This window comes from Rhinatrema bivittatum, chromosome 3 (assembly GCF_901001135.1).
Source record: "Rhinatrema bivittatum chromosome 3, aRhiBiv1.1, whole genome shotgun sequence".
NCBI classification, from domain to species: domain Eukaryota; kingdom Metazoa; phylum Chordata; class Amphibia; order Gymnophiona; family Rhinatrematidae; genus Rhinatrema; species Rhinatrema bivittatum.
In genome coordinates this window covers 76,895,130-76,918,272 of record NC_042617.1, presented here as the reverse complement: position 1 = coordinate 76,918,272, position 23,143 = coordinate 76,895,130, and the positions used below count along the sequence as shown (strand labels likewise).

The 23,143-nt window shown below is 41.1% G+C and overlaps 1 protein-coding gene across 6 annotated transcripts in view; it reads left to right on the top strand.

The window, feature by feature from the left end:
* The window catches only part of LOC115086924 (lutropin-choriogonadotropic hormone receptor-like), a 316,916-nt gene that overhangs the window by 238,253 nt on the left and 55,520 nt on the right, over positions 1-23,143 (top strand). For 2 of the 6 annotated variants that reach the window (XM_029593402.1, XM_029593401.1), the window contains exon 12: positions 13,999-15,128. The exons of the other annotated variants lie outside the window; for them this stretch is intronic. In XM_029593402.1, coding sequence (XP_029449262.1) covers positions 13,999-14,010 — 12 coding nt within the window. In that variant the 3' untranslated portion in view covers positions 14,011-15,128. Of the gene's footprint in view, positions 1-13,998; positions 15,129-23,143 lie in introns of those variants that run through there. 6 annotated transcript variants of the gene reach the window in all.

Sequence of the window (23,143 nt, the reverse complement as noted above, 5' to 3'; positions counted from 1 at the left end):
CTCTATTCCAAACCACACCCTCAGGGTTATGATTCATATTACTGAAAGTTAAAGTTCACCAGTCTGCTTGCAGATCCTCTGCCTGAAAGATTCTCCATAGTCCCACAAAGAGCTTTATAGATCAGTGGGATTATTGCAGCATCTTTTTAGTTTATAGTAATATGTTTTAGCTGTACTTTTACCATTTTATTTTTGTTTTATTTTCCTTCTAGTTTCATTTGTAAATTACTTGGGTTTCAATTTTAGCTTCTTAGCAATCAGAATGAATTTATAAGAATAGTGGTATAGTACACACTATCAAATCTTTATGTTTTTTCTCAAATTGTTGTATGTAAACCAACGTGATGGCTTCTGCTGAGCATCGGTATATAAAGCAAATAAAATAAATACACGTTAGAAAATATAACAATTAAGACTCCTTAAACACTTCTCATCTGTAGCAGAAATTCGGGGCTTCAAATGAGCTAAACTGGAGACTTACATTTTAAGTGCTACAATATATTTTTATCACCTTAATTCATTTATCCAAGGGGAGTTTTTGCCTTGATTGAGGAGTGGTGCCAGTGAGAGCTCAGTTTTTGCCCTTCCCCCTAATATGGTTGGTGTGGGTCCTGCTCAGCAACATCTGTCATTGATGGCCAGGGCTGATTTCATCAGCCTGGCTGTGGCATGCAGCCAAATCCGCACACCAAAGGGCACATCCCTACAAAATGATTTTCAAGTCTCAAATGCTAGCTGAGCATATTAATGTGAAGAAAAGGGAAGCGCAATACTTTGGTTTCATATCCCACCTTAACTCAAGGTCCTATGGATTAATGTGTATGGCATTTATTGTACAACCCTATGAGCAAGGATGGGGAGGCTTCTACGTCAGTTGCCTCTCTAAGTCCAGGTGTTGGTCTTCTTCCTCCACAACCATTATTATCTGATGCCATTAATATGACTGGTGCTGCAAATGCTTCTTCTGAATTATATGACTCAATATGATAAATAAAATTACTTCCTCTTTAACATCTGATCCTTCATTTATTGGTGCATCATTATTAGAGAATTTAACAGTTCAGAAAGAAATGCCCTTGAGTTCCTTGGACAGGAACGAAATTACCTTACAATTGACACAGGCTCCTATGCCATTTGTGTTTTCTCCTCTCAGTGTTTTAGAGTATTCAGAAGAACCATTTAATATTTCTTTGTTGGATATTTGGCATGTGGTTACTAGTGTACATAACAATGACTTATTCTGTTTCACAATTAAGATTACGGAAGACACTAGGTCTAAATTGCATGAACAGGATCTATGTTTGAAAGCTATTGAAAATTCCATAATGTGAACTCTCTGCTGGTTTTTCTGTAGGCTGCAGGAGCATCTTATATTAAAAACAATTTGTTATTGCATAGCCCAGTGGAAAATATTGAAAATCAAAGTAGAGGGGGAAAATTACATTTTTTAAATTGTCAAATGACTAGGTTATTATCAGCTTATGAATTATTTAAAAAGAAGTACATAAAGTATATTTTGTCTATACCTGAAGATAATTATCCTGTTATTTCTAAATTCTACTATCTTCCTAAATATAGAAGGGCTATATTTTCTGGGAGGGGATGATCGACTATGTGTAGAGAGTCCTTAGCTATTTGATTTCCTAGAAGCTTCTATTTATATTCCAGTAAGAGTCACTCTTCTAGTTTTCTTTTATTTGGAACAGGACAAGGATATGGTATTTCAAAGTTCTGTAGGAATAAAGAAATATAATTTTGAGGTCAGAAAATACAAGTTGTTCCAGATGTATTGCAGTCTACCCAAAATTATAGGAAACAGTTCTTGCAGTTAAGACATAAAGAAGGTAATTTCCTAAAGATTTTCTCCCATTTTGTGTCTATGGCCAAACTGCTTAGTAAATATGGCCCAAAGTTTGGATATAGGGGCTTCTTTCTTTCTTAAATTTTCTTGTAAGTGTCTTATAACATATCAAAAGAATAAATTTGTGTTTACTGATCCTCTCTACTTAGAAACTTTTATTAAAGAAAAGGCTGTAAGATAATATGTTCTCAGCTGGATAGACATTATGAATTATTGTTTCCTCCTTCTTAGTATTTGATGTATCCTTTGTAATTTTTGCCTTAGAACTGCCGAGTGCACGTTTTTGTGCATTCATAAAATATAAATGCTTGCACAATCATGACTTCTAATCATTTTTGCTGATCTTCGATATCTGATAATTTACATCACCCCTGCCCTTCAGTTTTCCTCCAAACATCAAAACAGCCTAGAACTCCAGAGTGCATGTTTTTGTGTACATCTAGCTTATAACTGCACTATTTATTGTAGTATGCTGATATTCAGTATCAGCGTATTGTATCTCATGGCTTAGATTCTCTGCTGCCTATACAGATCACTTTTTTTTCATTGTCATATTTTTGAGCCATTTTGAGCCACTTATCAATCTCAGAGTGCATGTTTTTGTGCATTCACAAAATATAAATGCTTGCACGTTTGGTAAAATTATTACAGCGGGATGAAACTATGACTTTTCATTTATGCTGACCTTCAACTTTTGATAATTTGACCCCACTCTAAACCCTTCAGTTTTCCTTCAAATATTGAAACAAGCTAGAACTACCAAGTACACATGTTTGTGCATGTCTAGCTTATAACGATACTATTTACTGTATTATGCTGACATACGGTTTCAGCCTGTGTATCTCATGACTTAGATTTTCTGCAATCTTTACAGATTACTTTTTTACGTCATTATGTTTTTGAGCCACTTATCTTCTTATTTTTTTCCTTTATCTCTTCTTATTGTTCCATTGCACAAAAGAATTTGTGGGTGTGTCTAACTTTCTGATAAGAAAGTTTGCTTTATTTTCAGAGATTTGAAACAGGTTTATTAGATATATACAAATTTGCTACAAAACTGACCCATAATTTTTATTTTTTTATTTATGATTCCACAAATGAAATACCCTAGAACTGCCACTGGCATGTTCTCATGCCAGTAAAAATTTAAAGGCTTGCCGAATAAGTGTACATGATCGAAGTGGGTTAAATTCTATGAATTTGTAGATTTTTTTATGGCCTTTGATTTCTGAAAATTTTGACACCCCCCCCTCCCCCCAATCCCATTCAGTGTTTGATCCAAAAGTGAAATACTCTTGAACTGCTACAAGCATGTTTTCATGATAGTACAAATTTAAAGGCTTGCAGAATCAATGTGCATGATTGCAGTAGGTTAAAGTTCTGTGAATTTGTAGACATTTGTGTGAGCTTTGATTTCTAAACATTTTAACACACTACCCCCTTCCATGTTTGATGCACCCTAAAACTGCCACTGGCACATTTTTATGCTGGTAAAAATGTAAAGTCTTGCAATGTTAGTGTACAAGATTGCAGTGGGATGAAATTCTGTGAATTTGTAGATTTTGTTTTGAACTTTGATTTCTGAAAATTTTAACCCCCTACCCACTTCAGTGTTTGATCCACAAATGGAATTCCTTAGAACTGCCACTGGCATGTTTTTGTACCAGTACAAATTTAAAGGCTTGCAGAATCAGTGTGCATGATCACAGCAGGTTGAAATTCTGTGAATTGGTAGATTTTTTTAATGAATTTTGATTTCTGAAATTTTAACCCCTAGCCCCTTCAGCATTTGATCCACAAGTGGAACACTCTAGAATCATTGACTGGCACATTTTCATACTGGTGAATGTGATTCTTTTTCTGCTTGTCATAATTTGGGGGTAAAATTCTCAGAACTTGAAGGTCATATGTAATCTTATTGTTAGTGGTAATGACATGCAAGGTTCTGAGTTCACTTTCTAGAGTAGCAGATATAGTAGATAATAGTGAGTTCAGTAGAGAGAATAAAGATAGATATTTGTATAATAATAGTATTTCATATAAGATGTGCAAGCATGTTAGGAGAGAAGGGGGAAGATGTGATCAGTCAGAAGTGAGAAAGGTCTATCAAGGTTTGAAATGTTTTTACTGTATCTGTCTTTTTGCTTACTGGTACTGTTGATTGTTTTAGACTTTGTTGACCAGATCTGTAAATAGATCATTCATTAAGATGATTGCATCAGTCTTCAGTCTGATTGCCATTCAAGTCAAACATTTTTTTTAGAATTTGCTCAGTGTGTCATGAAAGAAGTACTTGCTTTCTACTAAGAGAACTTCTTTCTTGTGCAATAATTTACAGAAGCATCTGTTTGAGCCTAATTAGATCAAGTTAGGTATGTATACTGTATATCATACTGTGGGGCAGATTTTTAATATTACACATGGGGGGGTACATTTGTGCATGCTACCCAGCGTGCACAAATGTACACCCGATTTTATAACATGCGCGCGCTGCCGCGCTCATGTTATAAAATCCGGAGTCGGCGCGCACAAGGGGGTGCACATTTGTGCACCTTGCACGTGCCAAGCCCTAGGGGAGACCCGATGGCTTTCCCCATTCCCTCTAAGGCCACTCTGAAATCGAAGGGGCCTTGGAGGGAACTTTTTTTTTGGTCCCCCCACCTTTCCCTCCCTTCCCCTATCTAACCCAACCCCCAGCCCTACCTAAATCCCCCCCTATCTTATTTCGTTGAGTTACGCCTGCCTCTGGCCGGCGCGCCAGGCCCCGACACAGGCCGCTGTGTCAGGGCACTCAGCCATGCACTCAGACCACCGCCGGACCACCACCACACCCCCAGAACGTGGCCCCACCCGTGGCCCCGCCCCCGACTACCCCTTTTTCGAAGCCCCGGGACATATGCACGTCCCGGGGCTTGCACGTGCCGCCGAGCCTATGCAAAATAGGCTTGGCGCACCCAGGGGTAGGTTTTGGGGGTTACGTGCTATCTTGGAATGATGAGGGGTTTAAGTCATTTACAATGCTTCAGGAGGAATATGAATTAGATGAACAATCCCAAGCAGCCTATAATAGGTTAAGGGAAGTACTGGGTACTTCTCTTGGCCTACATAGTTCTTTAAGACAACTTACTGGTTTTGAGGATTTCCTTAGTAATACATATGTCATTAAAATGGGATCTCTCATATTTACTGGGGTATACTTCAGGCCAAATATGGAACAGTAACAGTTCCTGATGTTATTTAGAAATGAAATGAGTACCTAGGAACTATTTTTGATGAGAAAGGGTAGAAAGTAATTTGGAAGCCGCCCATAGTGCTTCGATTTGTGCCACTAGGATAGAAGTATCTATTAAATTGTTGCATTGAATGTACAGGACCCTGATTTACTTTGCCAGATTGTTTCCTGGGAATCACGTTTTTTGTTGGAGAGGTTGTGGAAAGCAAGGCATATATATCCATATGTGCTGGCATTGTCCTATGATGCGTGCATTCTGGGGACAGGTCGCACAAGAGATTTCAGATATTATTGATTTGCCTCTACATTCAGCACTTCATTTGGGGCTACTTGAAGGATGGGGGGATCATTAATTCCATCAAAAAAAGATCTTTAATTGCACAACTTCTTCTTGCAACACAACTTACTGTTGATGCCTTCCCCTTTCTTGACTACTAGAACATAAGAACATAAGATATGCAAAACTGGGTCAGACCAAGGGTACATCAAGCCCAGTATCCTGTGTCCAACAGTGGCCAACCAAGTCACAAGTACCTAGCAAATACCCTAACATCAAGGGGTAAATTTTTAAAGGCCCACAAGGGTGTTCCCGTTGCTCGCACATGGATGTGCAGATTTTATAACACGCACGCATCGCCATACACATTATAATATCTGATACCCGCTCATACATTCACGCCTGATTTTGTATCAGCACGTGCCCTGATGCCCACTTGCACACCCAGTGGGGGGGGATTTTCTAACTCACATGTGGCGACAAGATTAGACCATTCTCCAGTTCCCTATCTGACCTTCCTCCATTTTCCTGTCTCCTCCCCGACCCCTAAACCCACCCTACCTACCCTAATTTTTTTGTTTTTCAACTTACCTGCACCTTTGAGCAGAAGTTACATGTGCCAGCAGCCAGCCAGCATGCACTTCACTAGGACACTCAAAATGGTGCTGTCCTGGCCGGCCCCCTTCCCCACGTATACCCCACCCCCGGCCTGCCCCTTTTGAGCAACCTGGCATTTCCATGCATACCGGGCCATTTTGAAAATGCGCTCAGCACGCGCTCGGCCCAGTCACTCGCATATCTTCTGGTTTTTGCATGTGCCGGGCTTTAAAAATTTAGCCATAAATGAATAGATCCCAAGCTACTAATTCTTATTGATTAATAGCAGTTTATAGACTTCTGCTCTAGGAACTTATCCAAACCTTTTTTAAACCCAGCTACACTAAATGCCGTAACCACATCCTCTGGCAATTAATTCCATAGCTTACTTATGCATTGAGTGAAAAAGAATTTTTGCCAATTTGTTTTGAATGAACTACTTGCTAACTTCAAGGAATGCCCCCTAGTCCTTGTATTATCCAAAAGAGTAAATTCACTGATTCACATTTAGCTGTTAGACCGTTATCATATCTCCCTTCAGCTGTCTCTTCTCCAAGCTGAACAGCCCTAACCTCTTTAGCCTTTCCTCATAGGAGAAGCATTCCATCCCCTTTATCATTTTGTTCACCCTTCTCTGTATTTTTTGAGATGCAGCGACCAGAACTTCACACAGTATTCAAAGTGTGGTCTCACCATTTCATGTTGTTTCTGATCTCACAAGTGCCTCAAATGGCAGCACTGTTTAGGCACTAGCAACATTAGTAGTGGAAATCAATGTGTGGTCAGTAAGCCAATACACACTCACAAACCCTCCAGTGGCACTGCCCTGGAGAGAGGCTGTTTGAAGGGAGTGATCAGATGCAGGAGACATTTGAGGGTTAGAATAGCTGGGGAAGGATTTGCTGTGGAGAGTGAGAAAAGGAGAATGTAAGAATGATTCGAGATATGAGAAGACCTAAGGTATTGAGTGGGGACCAACAGAGGGAATGTTAGAAAAGGGTTGGAGGGAAGAGAGGAGGAGATAGGGGATGGAGGATAAGTGGGCAAGGAATGGGGTTAGGGTGAGATGGAGGTGACGACAGAGGATCAGTTGGATGTTACAAGAAGGGCTTGGGATTGAAAGGATCAGATGGGGGAATACAAAAAAGACTGAAGTGGGTGAAAGAAAGAGAGAAGGTGAGCTGAGAAAGAGAGAAGGTGAGCTAGGGAAGAGAGAGGAGCTGGGGATGTTAGAGGGTATAAACTGAAGGAACAGAGGTTGAGGGAGTAGGTATTTTGTATGGAAGTAGGTTATGAGAGAAGCTCCTCTGGAGGGGGTGGATTGACTAGAAAGGATAGATGATGAGAGAGAGAATCAGCTGGATTGAGGTGAGGGTGAGAGAGGAGTGATTGTTGGGGAGGGATTACATTCATGCAAATTAGTTATGTTTGTCCTCTGGACTCATATGATTTTTGAAATGCTACTAAGGGGTCAGATTGGCTACATGTTTGGGAAGATCTATCTTAGCTCCTCAAAGAGCCAAAGAAAAAAAGTGTAGCCTAGCCACAAGCACAATTATAGTCTATAGAGGGAAAAATATTTTATGCTTCCCCTTTACTAAAAGCACAGCATAGGGAGATAAGGAGCATACATGAAGTAGACCTTTCTATTACAGCACAACTAACAGAGTAGAGGTGTCATATAGCTGCGTTGATAGGAACACCATTCAACTAAAGCTGGTTGCTACAGCAAGTTTGACCAGTTCACTACTAGGTTCCAAAACCTGCACATGTCAATGAAAAGACAAACAATCTTTCTTACTCCACAGAGATGAAGGTCTACCAGAATTTATGCAGGTGATGCAGTGTCTATAGCACCAACCCTAACCTTCTTCTTGCTCATACTGGATATCCTCCCTGGTAGGGACCAGTTTAGCGGCACAAGACTCCCTGCTTCCTTTTCCAAATCCCTTCATCAATTTGCCCACACATAACACAGAAAGACCAATCTTTCAATGGAGATCTGCCTTCAGAAGTCTGGTTTGCCCTGTATACTACAAGACATGTAGGATAATATGCTGTTTGAGGGCTCTCACACAAAAACTCCAGCTGGAGCTATCATGGACTCTTTGCTGTTTCAAAGACCTTGCCCCCTTGCCTACTATCACAATCACCACCTGTAATCTGTTAGGATTCTCACACTGGAAGCCTTTCAGAGCTGGTTTATCACGTGAAGAAGGGTCAGAACTGAATTTTCCCTTAGCTGCTTCTCATCCCAACATCAATTATACCATAAACAGTTTATAGGGTAGATGAAGCTACAGACACAAAGGAAAAATTATTAGCCTTATATATAGTAATACACACGGCACATAAAAATTCCTAAGAGATACATTGTTGCTAAATAAAGATTCTGCTCCTTAGAGAGAAAAAAACAGGTTTAAAGAATAAAAGCCAAGTCCAGAATGTACATCATCCAGGCGACCTCAACCTAGGCTCTACACAAGTCGTAGGCATGGGGGGGCCTGGTCCCGACTTCAGAACACAGGACAATGCCTGGGTCCAGGCCCATGCCAGAGCCGGGTCCAGAGGCAGGGTCTCAAACCTTGGGCCTCAGCCTAGGCCAGAGCCTAAGCACAGACCTGATGCCTGGCCTCGACCTGGGCCCAGTCCCCACAGTTCCCACAGGACCTGGCTCAGATGCCAGGTCCTGATGCCTGGGCTTCAGCCTACGCAAGGTCCCAGACTCAGACCTGATGCCGAGGCATGGTCAGGAGGCTAGGTCTTAATGCTTTGGCCTCAGCTTAAGCCAGAGTGGGCCCAGGTCTGACACTGGGGCCCCAGCCCAGGAGCCGGGTTCCGACACCTAGACCAGGGCCCGGACCCAGACCCGAAGCCAGGGCCTGGTCAAGAGGCCTGGTCCTGGCACCTGATGCTGGTCCTGACCCAGAGGCTGGATCTTGATGCCTGGGCTTCGGCTTAGGCCAAGGCCCAGAAAAGCTGAAGCCTGGTAGGGAGGCTGGGTTCCAGTGGCTGGGCCTCAGCTTAGACTAGAGTCTGAGCCCAAGGCCAAGGCCCAAGCACCAGGACCTGGCCTCTAGATCTGACCCTGGTGTCTGGCCTTGTGCCGAGGCCCAGATGTCAAGACTGGGTCTGGACGCAGCATTGGATTCCTGACAGATAAGGTAAGTGAGGGTCAAGAAATTTTCAGGGCCTGGGCATTATCAGGCCAGGAGCCTTGGTCAAGACCCCAGAATCATACTGGGACATAGTCCACGGCACCTGCGTTGCGCTGCGGTCTATGCCTGTCGGGGTAAGGCCTCAAGGTTTCATCCCTTCCTCCCGGCAGGCCTTAGCCCCAATCCCACAAGCAGCGGCACAATAGACCCGCTTACCAGTTCAAGCAACCAATCAGCGAGGGAAAGGATCATTTAAACAAACCTGAGCACGGACGCTGCTCGTCAAAGGGGTGCGAAAAAGTGGTTGCCCTTCTGTGGGCCCCTTCGTGCTGCCCCTGAGCAACCATCTTTCCGACTCCACTCCCCCGCGACTCAAACAATCCCTCTTGAATCAATTAACTCATCGGAAAGTGAGGCCTGGAAATAACAACAACCACCCAGGACCCTTAACCAAGGCTCATCTCTGCTCTCACAATAAGTCCAGAGTAACACAAATATGATGACCCAACATATTCCCATCAGATATCACCGCCACCTCTTCAACATGCTCCCAGCTCAATCCCCTACAGCAAGAACTCCCAAATCTCTCATCCCTATCTTGATCACTCCCCTGACTCAGCTCCTAGGTCTAACACTTCTCTCAGTGACCCTATTTAATTCTCAATCTCTGACAAAAAAAACTCATATCCTCAACGACTATCTCTTAGACTGTAACCCTGACGTCTGCGCCATTACAGAAACCTGGCTAAAAAACTCGGATATAGCGCTAATCAACCAATTACCTACCCACAAATACGATTTTTTCTCTATACACAGACAAAAAAAACGAGGGGGCGGCCTATTACTAGCCTCCAAGAAAGAACTTAGACTAACATCTCATACAATCAAGACAGAATCCAAACTAGAATTAGGTTTATTCAAATCTAATCATCTGCAAGTCTTACTAGTTTATGCCCCTCCAGGAGTATTGGAAGCAGACGCCTCCCCCCTTATTGAATCCATTGTTAAACATATCAATACTGACTCTCCTACCATAATCTTGGGAGACTTTAACATACACTTTGAAGCCTCTCACCATACGCCCAATTGTGAAGCCTTAATCACCGCCCTCAATGCAATGGGATTCACCCAGATCGTCAACGGACCCACACATAAAGCAGGACATACATTGGACCTTATCTTTATCAACTCTAATTTCTCCATCACCAAGGATCCGGCTTGTACCCCCATCCCCTGGTCAGACCACTATCTGATAACAACCACCCTCACTTCAAATAAACAGACACCCAACACCCAACACCTCTCCTCCATTCACTTTAGGAAATCATGTGCTTCCGAGACACTCAATGAACAGCTCACTAAGGATCTCAAAAATATAGATCTATCCAACCCCAACACAGCAGTGCTCTCCTGGCACAAGATCACAGAAGATGTAGCAAATAAGCTCTGCCCATCTATCTCGAAAAGAATTAACCCCACAAAAAAAGGAAATCAACCTTGGTTCACCCAGGAACTCAAACAGTTAAAACAAGAACTACGTCACAAAGAAAACAAATGGCGTAAAGCCCCTTCCCCCTCCACGCTTTCATCATACAGAGGAACCTTACATTATTACAGGTCATCAATTTTAAAAGCTAAAAAAGTTTTTTACGCAAATAAAATCCATGACTTCCAATATGATGCGAAGGCTCTCTTCTCATATGTGTCTCAAATTACAAAGTCACTACCACCACCGATCCCAGACAAATAAGCTCAATCCAAGGCAAATGAGCTAGCCATATTCTTTCAGCAGAAGATATCAAACATGATCTCCCTCCTCCCACCCAATACCAACACCCTCGTTTCATTTACCAATACCCATATGCTTAAGGAAGCCAAATTAGAAAACTTCGAATTAACTTCATCTAAAGAGATCGAATCCATTCTCAAGAAGCAGAAACCATCCAGCCATCCCACAGACAACCTACCAACCAAGCTACTTCTACTCATACCAAACACTATATCCGGACCACTGGCCAACATCATAAACTGCTGCTTAACCCAAGGACTGTACCCAAACATCCTAAAAAACGCCTCTCTCAAACCCCTACTTAAGAAACACAACTTAGACCCTAGTGAACTAGCTAATTTCCGCCCTATATCGAATCTTCCATTCTTAGCCAAACTCACAGAAAAGGTGGTTAACACCCAGCTATCAGAATATTTAGAAGATTACAATATTTTATATCCTTCACAATATGGTTTCCGCAAATCACGCAGCACAGAAACCTTGCTCATCTCCCTAACTGACCATATTATTATGGGACTAGACAAAGGACATTCTTTTCTTCTAATCCTTTTAGACATATCAGCGGCGTTCGATACCGTCAACCACGCCATCCTCCTGAATCGTCTATTAGACATAGGCATCTCAGGACAAGTCTACAACTGGTTCAAGTCTTTCCTTAGCGATAGAAGTTTCAAGGTCAGAATAAATAATAAAGAATCACCACCAACAAATTCATCACTTGGAGTACCTCAAGGATCCTCCCTGTCCCCCACCCTTTTTAATATCTACCTCCTCCCCCTATGCCAACTATTAACAAGCCTCAACCTTATTCACTACATTTACGCGGATGATGTGCAGATCCTGATCCCCATAACGGAATCCATCACCAAATCACTCTCGATCTGGAACAACTGCCTACATTCTATCACTAATCTCCTCAACAGTTTAAATTTGGTCCTCAATGCTAAAAAGACCGAACTCCTCCTCATTTCCGCCTTCCAAGATAACTATCAGTCACAGGCCCAACATAACCACGCCCTCTCTCATACTCAAGTTAGAGACCTTGGGGTTATACTTGATAACCGTCTTAACCTAAAGAGTATGATTAACACTATAACCAAAGATTGCTTCTTCAGACTACAGGTATTAAAAAGACTCAAACCCCTTTTATATTTCCACGACTTTAGGACAGTTCTTCAATCATTGATTTTTGCCAAAATAGACTACTGCAGCGCGCTCTTCACAGGATTACCCAACTCATCCATCAGGCCTCTCCAGATGATACAGAATGCTGCAGCTAGAATCCTGACAAGCACCAACCGGAATGATCATATTACACCCATCCTCCGAAATCTACACTGGTTACCAGTCAATTACAGAGTCCTTCACAAATCTTTAACATTAATACACAAATTCATCTATAATCTCCTTTATCTCGACCTTGAAATTCCATTAAAACTCCATACTTCTAACAGGCCAATGAGAGAAATATCCAAAGGAACGCTACAAGCCCCTCCAACCAAAGCCACACGACTCATCGCATCCAGGGACCGAGCATTTTCGACAGCAGGCCCAGCCATCTGGAACAACCTCCCTGCAGAACTTAGGCTGGAACCTTGCCTGCTAACTTTTAAGAAAAAACTCAAAACGTGGCTGTTCCGCCAAGCCTTCCCAGAACCCTGGGATACACATTAGGCGTTATCTACCCATGATTAATGGATCCTCCCCTCCTCTGAATACCTTGACAGCATGGATACCGACTCTAACATGTGGACTATCTCTAGTCTGGACTACCTCTAGTCCGGAATTTGTTTCTCTCCCTTTAACTTAACTTTATATTTCTCTTCTAGCTTCCTAAGCTTCCAAGTTCACAGTCCTCGTTGTAATGTAACTTTGTTTTTTCTTCCTTTATCTAGTTATTTTTACCCCTGTTCGATGTAAACCGTCCTGATATGGTATTTAACCATGAAGGTCGGTATAGAAAAAATGTTAAATAAATAAATAAAATAAAATAAATGCCTAGTCGAGGCACCAGCTTCGGGCCTGGGCCTAGGCCAAGGAATGTCGCACTCGGGTGTAGGCCAGGGCTCCTGATTTGGGTCTCAGCCTATTCTCTATGTGGGGCCCTGGCGTCGGGCCTATACCTAGGCCCAACAGGTGACTTTTTTTCCTGATTTTCAAAATGGGATGAAATTCTGACAAATTTTCATTGGAATTTAAATTGTTCCATTTTGAAATGACCCATAACAAAATAGAAAATGTTGTCTCATTTCCTATTTTGTTTCTTCCAAATGCCCAGATCTAATTCCCACAGTATCTATATGCACACAAAAATTACAATAAAACACTTTCTTGTCACCTTTTGACCCACCACACTAGTCAGGTCTTTGGGACTGGTATCACTTCTACACTGCTCCTCCCCCCCCCCCCCCCTCATAGATGTTAGTCAGCTGAACTTTTTGCCTCCTAGGTTATGTTCACTCTCCTTACAGTCTTCATTGCAGTGGAATCAGACTCAGACTATGGTGACCATTCCCTGGCAAGATGCCTTACCTCCACCATCTCCATAGCTTGTTGGACCCTCTTTCTAGCTTCAATCTTCTACACTTTCCAGAAGTCCTTATCTAGAATCCTTCTCCTCAACTGTCCTCTGAGCCTCCTCTGTGGAAATACCAGCCCTATGCTGCTACTCAGAGAAGTCACCCCTTCCACTAGGGGAGTGCTACACCTCAGTTTCATACTGATACTATGCGGAAATTAACAGGTTAGGTCTAGTGAGACTTCTGTGATAATGAGGGCACTCAGAACAGCTAAAGGTACATACAGAATGTTAGTAAAGGGTTGTAACATATTTCAAGGGAATATGTGAAATGGTGCTGATCAGGCCAAAAATCAAAAGCCACACCAATTTGTGAGTCCTCTTTCTCTCCCAAAATGCTTCAAGGATAGATTTCTCTACCTTATCTATACAGTTAGTGAAGTAGATAGAGTTGGGCTCACAGAGCTTTAATATTAGCCAGAAAGGAAGATTCAGTGAGTGTGAAGAGAAAAACACACATAGCATACTGTGTATATTGAAAGTATGTAAACTTTTCCTTTTTGCAGGGGAGGAGCTAGGCAAGGACTCTGATGCTCCAGGACCCAGTGTCCTCAGTTCAGCAAAATGGAGCTCACAGGTAATGCCCACAAGCCCAGAAGATACTGAGGAGGATGAGGGATCAGCTGAGAAGCACTTATCGCAAGAGCAGCACCACCCAGTAATGGAGGAGGGGGAGATGGAAATCCTCATTAACTGCATTCCAGACCTGTGATGGCATAGAGTTAGCAAGGAGGAGGACAGCTCAGCTGAGGAAGACCGTATCAGCAAGAGAAGAGGAGGTGTAGGCCACTCCAGCTGAGTGGCACATTCTGGAAAGAAATGCCAAAGTGGTGAAGGAGATTGACAGCCTCAGGAATGATATCCAGGACCTGAGGGATGTTGTTCAAGAAGAGATGCAGTGCATGTGTCAGAAGTTAAGGGGCATTTGTGAGGAAATACAGGCTTAGACTGCAGAGTGGAAGGAGAGACAGCATATGCCAGCTGCAGCCCCCATGGTATGCTCCCTGCTATGTGATACCTCCCCAGATGCAGCCCCCACCAGTCTTTGCTGCATCACCACCCTGGATGGTATCTCCCCAGGCTAGTGTTCCATCTGCCCCATTGGTTGCTCCACCTCATGTTCTACCACCACCTATTATGGTTGACCTTCTTTTGTGACACCACCAGCTGCACCATTGCCTCCAGCATCACTGCCATTACCATAGAAAGATGATCTCCCTTCTCAGAGAGCACAGGAGAGGCCCACCACTGCTCCCAGGCCATCTTCTCAGCAGCCTCTCAGTCCTCCAGCAGTTATGAACCTGTGCCATTGTCCCCAGTTTCCAGGGCCTCCAAGAGAAGCATCAAATGCAATCAGATGCCACTGTGGAGAAGCACAGGAGCGGGATAAGCCAAGATATCTTAGCTTTTATTTAGAAAAAGAGGACAGTCAAGGAAGCATTACATTTATTGTATATCTTCAGCACATTGAGCACTCCATGTCAATAAATGTACCTTCACCTTCTAAAATGTCTTTGTATCAGAGTGTTCCTTTCCTATATAGCCTGCTGTTGAGTATCCATAAAGAGACATCACTGCACATTGTAAATAAGTTACTTCTGTAAATTTTTACGCTGCTATCCTTGTCTCCTTCCTCCCCCAGTTCTACAACCTTGTTTTATTGTAACTTTTGCTTCCTCCGCACTTGTTAAAAGAACAGTTTTTGCACCCCCTGTTATATGTAAACCGGCATGATATGATCTTATCATGAATGCCGGTATAGAAAAACCATAAATAAATAAATAAAATGTCCTGAAATTCCTCATGACTTCCTATTCCTCCTTCTCTTCATCCAGATGATCTTCTGGTCCCTCTGGAGGAGGCAGGTCTCTGGTTTTGGCAAGATTATGAAGTATGTAGCAGGCTAGAAAGATCTCACAGACCTTAGTGGTATAGTAGAGAAGGCATCCCCAAATATGTCCAGGCAGTAGAAGCATGTTTTTAGTACACCAAGGGTCTGCCAGTGGGCCCTGTTGTAGCAAGCATCTGCATCAGTCTGAGGATTAGGTAGCGGGATCATGAGGCAGGTTTTGAGTGGATATCCTCTATCACCTGTAGGGAAGAACACAGAGAAGAGCAGTTAGATATCTCTCAGAGGAGGGCAGCAAGGTAGTTCACTGAACAAAGTTAAAGCAGTGGTCCTGGACCAGTGCTGTGTCCATCTAGATATGAAAGAGACAAAAAGAAGAGGTAAGTTGCATTGTGGTAGTAGTGATGAATGCATTCCTACCTATAAACAAACATTCCAGGGTGGTAATGACCTTGATGTATACTGGCAAGGCATGACCCCTGCGAGTGGAAGGATGCAGTTCCTGTTCTAATTGCTGGCATAGATACAATATGGTTTCCTTGTGGCATCTGAACATGTGCATGACTTTTTCCTTCGACAGATGCAAAAGCTGTGCCCTAGTTTTGTATACTCTGTAAAGAATACCTCCTCCTCCTTCTCCTCTGCTCTCTCTCTCCTCAACTCTTGTGCCATGAGTATCCATAAGCCCACTAGAGTCATTTCGAAAATGGATTCTCCACCACTGATTTCCAGTATGTCCCAGTTACACCCCCCACCCCCCCACCCCCTAGTATGGTCCAATTTATCCCATGTATACTCACTACCATCCCACAATATGACCCAGTCTGTCTCAGTTACTCCCAATATGGCCCAGTCTATCCCAATTAACCCCCAGTATGGCCCAATCTATCCCAGGTACACTCACTGCCACCCCTCAATATTGCCCAGTCTATTCCAGTACTCCCCGAGTATGACCCAATCTGTCCAATTAACTCCCCAGTATATCTCACTCACTCCCACTCCCTAGCCTGCTGCCATGTCCACTTATCCGGAGGAGCCAGGCTGCCAATCACCAAGTCACAAATCACCATAAAAAGGTCAATTTGTTTGTAATTGAGCAGTTACCAGTTACCCCAGGCCCTTTAAACCCCTCAAATGGCTTGATTGTTTTATTTTATTACTTACACAACCTTCATCATAGCAGAAGTAAGGTTAAGCGGCAGGGGACCTTGGCATGTGCCAGGGGCATAAGTATTTACACGCGCATATCTCGGACAGGCCCCGAAATGCTTATGCCTCTCCCAGACCACGCACACACCCCACCCCTTTTTGGAAACTTTGCAGATGTGCACACAGGGGGGGTTTACATGCATATCTGGGAGCTTTTTTTAAAAAAAAAGAGTCGACTTGCACAAGCCCAACTTTTTCACACATCCCCAATTAATGTGTGCACCAGGTTTTTAAAATTCACCTTTGAGTGGGACATGATGAGAGAGTGGATAAGATTTCTGGTAGTGTATTCAGAAAGCAAGAGACACATTTTGGTGATGGTATAGAAAAAGAAATAATACACAAACTGAGTGAGGGAAAATGCCATAAAAGTGGAACACAATGAAAATGATTTTAAAAAAATGATATAGAAACAATAAAAATATAATCTATAAATAAATAATTTATATATAAAAAATAAGAAAGGAAATAAGTGGGTTCTGGGGATGTCTCCAGCCCTGGTTGTTTCCTTAGGGGGTGGTAGGGAGAATTGGAAGTGCCTGATAAACTTGACTGTGCCCCGCCAGGTAGGCCCAAGCTCCAGTTTTCTTGGAAGGGCAGGAAGGAGATCGGAGCAGCTGCTACAGGAAGTCTGTGGGGGCTAGGAAAGCCATTATTTGTAGGAATAACCACATGAAAACTACCTGAAAATTTTAGGGTATTTTTAGGCAAGGCCATTTGGAACATACTGAAAAATGGTCTTTTATGCTTTGGATGTGCCATTCATTTAAAATGAAAGCACATCCCTATTGAAGCCTTCACTGTCTGTTTGAAGTGGCTTACTGACTAGAAAGCAATGAAAAGGGTCATAGGTTGTAAAGTACTGGCTCTTAAGTGAAGGTAATCCAGGAAGAATGAACTTGAAACTGTAAATGTTGACTTAAGTTATAAGCAAAGTCTTAAATTGGAAGCGTGAACTGCAAATGAATGGAAAGTGAGGAATGGACTTGTAAGGGTAAATAAAGAGCAACAAGGGTATCAATGTGTCATCCCTTATCTCTGGGGAAAGGAGATATGGTGACTGCCTTCCCTTAAGATCTGACTCAGAGAAACAGCTCTGCTACCATACATTGAAGGAAAGATAGCATGAAGGAACCCTCTTCAGTTTTCACATAACTGAGAGACTTCACCAGGCTGTGTTCTAATCATTAGATTGCACTGCTACTACATTGTAATTTCACTTCAGCATATTCCTTTGTGTCTTAGTAGCCAAGAAATATGGTGGCAAGAATATCCAAAAAGCGCATCCGTTTTCAGCGTCTGCTCTTTCAATGCATGCACAGCCCCCTCTCCTGGGGCAAATGACTGATACCTTATCAACACGCAAATTTGCATGTGATAAACGCTATTAGTTTCAGGGGGTGGGGTTGGACATGCGTTATGGACGCACTAAACCCCTTATTGTATAAGAGGTTGTGGACGCGCGTCCAAAACGCGCATCCAACCCGGGTTAAACAGTGCGCTCTGCTGAGTGCACTTTACAGTATCGGCCTGACAATCTCTATAGGTTTGTATAAATTGTTGCTCTTCCTACCAGAAGAAAAGGAACTGCAGGGCCTGAGAATAAAATGGATGATGGAATAATCACCCCAATAAGAAAAGGACAGAATCTATTTTGTCTCACTCCCACCAGTCAAAATAAAGTGGTCAGTAAGCATGGAAGCAGTAATGCATGGTTAAAATACCACATTTTGGGGTTAAAAAATAAATTTAAAAAAACCCTTTAATTCCTGCAAAAATACTTTCTATGTTATCCTTTTCCTGTTTGTCCAGGAAAATAGGACCATGTATGGTTAGTAAAACACTTTCAATAACATGTTGTTATTCATTGCTCACATGGTTCTGTGAATCAGAGTTATGGCACTCGAACTGAAATTCTGAAGCATTTGGCCAAAACTCTGTAATGCTTCTATTTTCAGCTTTTACTCACTAGTACAATATGTGCAATATAATCAGAGATCCATCAAAGGTTTTCATTACTTGTTGGGAATCCATGAAATTCATAATTAGTGTTTTCACTTAGGTTAAATAGTAAGTATATGCATAAGAATGAATAAGAAGCTATCATATACACCAGGTTACCATGGAATGTGGAGAACGCCTTCACAGCATAATCATTAGCCTCATTTATTTATGTTACTTATTTATTTTTGCAATTATTTGTATCCCATGCCCTCCAAGGTTCAGGGTGGATAACATTATCACGTAGATAAAAACAATGTCATTATCAATGACAAACAATAATAATAAAAGACTTCAGAATTTTACATTTCCCATGGCTGCATTTGAATTCTAACCTGGAAATTGAAGAACACCAAGGGAAGAGGGTGGTGTAAACCTTGGAGTTTTGGTGAAAAAAGGGCTGAGCTAAGAAGGAGGTTAGTTGTCTGTGGATGCTGGAGGGAAAGCGTTTATGAATAAGTGTGTCTTGAGGGCTATCTTGATCTATCAGAATGCACAAGTGTAATGTGAGAGAATTCCAAAGTGTTGGACCAGCAAGGGAGAAAGTTCTTTCACACGTGGATGACAGTCCGGCTGCACGTAAAGAGGGAATTTCTAATAGAGTTTGAGAGGCTAAGCAGGGAGTTCTGGTAGGTACATAGAATTACTCATCCATGGGGAAGTAACATGGTTTAATAAATGATGAACTAACAGAGCGCATTTTTATTGTATGCAATACTCAATTGGGAGCCAATGTAGGGCTCGCAGTACTGGGGTAATGTGTTTGTGCTTCTGTGTGGTAGTGAGTAACCTAGCAGTAGAGTTTTGAATTAACTATAAAGGTTTAATAGAGGTGTAAGGAAGACCAATATATAAAGCACTGCGGTAGACTAGTGACATGAGTATTGGAGACTGCAGAACTAAAGTTTTGATAGTCTAACAGAGGTTTTAAATGATGTAGGAGGCGTAGTTTCTAGAATATTGATCGAATGATTGTTTTTATATGGGTATGCATGGATAGAGTGGAGTCTAACTGAACACCTAGATAGCAGGTGGTATTAGTGATGGGGATGGAATGAGTGTCAAATTGTAAGGACAAAGGAATGTGGTAAAGGGTGGTGAGGCCTAAAATCATGATTTCAGTTATACCCAAGGTTGAGTGAAAGCCTGTAATGTTCAATGTACATTAAACATCATCTCATCAAAAATAAATTTGAAACATAATTTCAATATTGTTTGAAAAAAATAAACCCAACAGGCATGTTTTGATATAAAATGCCTTTATCAAGTGGATTTATAAACCAATGCACATATGTAAAACCATTTCTTATAACATGTGTAGTCTACATTGACACATGCATAGCAATATCAGAGAGGATAACTTTCTAACAAATACATTCAGAAGCATAATAAAATCAGCAGCATAGTAATAATGGGTGATTTCAATTATCACAGTATCAACTGGGTGAATATCACAACAGGACATTCTAAAGAGGTGAAATCATTTCATCTAAAGATGAAATAAATGACTGCTTCATGGAGCAATTGGTACAAGAACTAACAAGAGGGAAAACTATTTTAGTTCTAGTCCTTATTGGAACACATGATTTGGTTCAAGAGGTAATAGTACTAGAGCCTCTTAGCAATACAAATGTGACTTAATAACTGGAGGGAAGGCATTAAAGAACTCTACTGCAACAGTATTTAACTTCAAACATAGTAAATATGACAAACTGAGGAAAATGGTTAGGAAAAACTGGAAGGAGGAACTGCAAAGGTTAAGAGTTTAGATCAGACATGGATGTTGTTTAAAAATACCATCTTGGAAGCACAGACCAGATGTATTCCACGCATTAGAAAAGATGGAAGAAAGTCTAAAGACTACCGGCATGATTAAAAAGGTGAGTTGAGAGAGGCTATAATCTAAAAGAACATCTTTCAAGAAATGGAAAAGGGATCCAAATGAAGAAAACAGGAAACAGCATAAGCACTGGCAAATTAGATTCAAAGAACTGATAAGGAAGGCAAAGAGAGAATTTGAAAAGAAGCTTGCCATGGAAACAAAAACTCATAATAAAACCATTTTCAGGTAATTTGAGGTAAAAAGCCTACAATGGAGTCAGTTGAACTATTAGATTATCAAGGAGTAAAAAAGGCACTTAGGGATGACAAAGCCATAGCAGAAAGACTAAATGAATTCTTTACTTCAGTATTCACTGAAGAACATGTAAAAGAGATACCCATGCAAGAAATGATATTCAAAGGTGATGATTCAGAGGAAATGAAACAGTGAACCTCAAAGATATGCTAGAGCAAAGTGACATACTAAAGAGTAGCAAATCACCTGGATCAGATGGTGTATTGCCCAGAGTGTTGAAAGAACTAAAAATGAAATTGCGGACCTGCTATTGAAAATTTGTAAACTATCATTAACATTGTTTATGGTACCTGAAGCCTGGAGGGTTGCCAATGTAATGCCAATTTTTACAAAAGAATCAAGTAGTGATCCAGAAAACTACAGACCAGTGAGTCTGACATCATTGACAGGCAAAATGGTAGAAACTATCATAAAAAACAAAATTGCTGAACATATAGATAGGCATAGTTTAATGGGACAAAGCCAACATGGATTTAGACAAGGGAAATTCTTGCCTCACCAATTCGCTACATTTTTTTGAGGGTGCAAATAAACATGTGGATAAAGGTGAACCAGGTGATACAGTGTATCTGGATTTCCAGAAATCATTTGACAAAGTCCCTTGTGAGAAGCTTCTTAGGAAATTAGAATATCCTGGGATATGGGTCAGTGTCCTATTGTAGATTGCCAACTGGTTAAAAGATAGAAATCATTGAATAGGGCTAAATAGTACATTTTCCCAATCGAGAAAGGTGAATAATGGAGTGCCCCAGGATCTGTTCTGGGACTACTGCTTTTAAATATATTTATAAACGATTTGGAAATGGGAACAAGAGAGGTGATCAAATTTGCAGATGATACAAAATTATTCAAAGTTGTTAAATCACAAAAGGATTGTGAGAAATTGCAAGAGGACCTTGCAAAACTGGGAGGCTGGACATGCAAATGGCAAATGAAATTTAATGTGGACAAGTGCAAAGTGATGCACTTAGGGAAGAGTAACCCAAATTATAGCTACAAAATGCAAGGAGTAACCATTCAAGAAAAGGATCAAGGCATCATTGTTGATAATACATTGAAATCTGCTCAGTGTGCAACAGTAACCAAGAAAGAAAATAGAATGCTAGGGATTATTAGGAAAGGAATGGAGAATAAACTGAGAATATCATAATGCCTCTATCTCTCCATGGTGTGACCTCATTTTGAGTACTGTGTGCAGTTCTGGTCACCATATCTCAAAAAAGATATAGCAGAATTAGAAAAGGTACAGAGAAGGGCAACCAAAATGATAAAGGGGATGGAAGGATTCCCTATGAGGAAAAACTAAAGAGATTAGGACTCTTCAGAGAAGAGACAGCTGAGGGGAGATATGGAAGACGTTTATTTATTTATTTATTTTTAATTTTTATATACCGGAATTCCTGTATGCAATACAAATCAGTCCGGTTTACAAGTAACGAAAAGGTTGCCCTGGTCTGGTAGATTAGACTGGGGTTTTTTACATAGAACATAGAACAATAACAATCAACTATTGAACATTATTACAAGGAACAGTGAAAGTAACAATAGTATTTAACAAACATATAATATTATTATAACATTATTCGTGTTCACATTTTACAAGGAACTTTGGTAGCGTAAATAGTCTGCAAGTAATCGGTTAAATAATATAATATGAAAAGGATGACTTAAATAAATAGATATTGTGAATAATCAATCAATCAATCAATCAATCAGATATTGTGAATAATCAATCAGTTTATAAAATAATCAGTAGAATGGAACAAGTAAACATTAATCCGTTGTTTACTCTTTCAAAAAGTACAAAGACAAGGGGACACACAATGAAGTTATTAGGTAATACATTTAAAACTAATAAGAGAAAATGTTTTTTTTACTCACTGCATAAATGAAGCTCTGGAATTCATTGCCAGAAGATGTGGTGAAAGCTATTAGTGTAGTTGCATTTAAAAATAGTTTGGACAAGTTCCTGGAGGAAAAGTCCATTAACTATTATTAAGATGGCATTGCAGATATCCACTGCTTATTCTTGGGATAAGCAACTTGGAATCTATCTACACGTTGGGATCCTGCCAGATTCTTGTGACCTGGATTGGCTACTGTTGGAAACAGGATATTGGGCTTGATGGACCCTTAGTCTCACCCAGTATGGCAAGTCTTATGTTGTTATACACTCATGTATATGGCTACAAGCAGATCTACACTGGTACTTTATAACTTGTGCGTAACATATAGCACATTTTATAAAATACGCATATCTCTACCCTCTATTCCTTCTGCTATACTGCTCGTGAAGATATTGATCAGAACAAGTCCCAGAACCAGTCTTTAAGACACTCCACTTATCACTCTTCTTTCTTCAGTCCAGATTCCAATTTACCATTACCTGCTGTCGTCTGTCAGTCAACCAATTGGTAATACATCTTACCATCTTGGCACCTATTTTCAAGCTTCT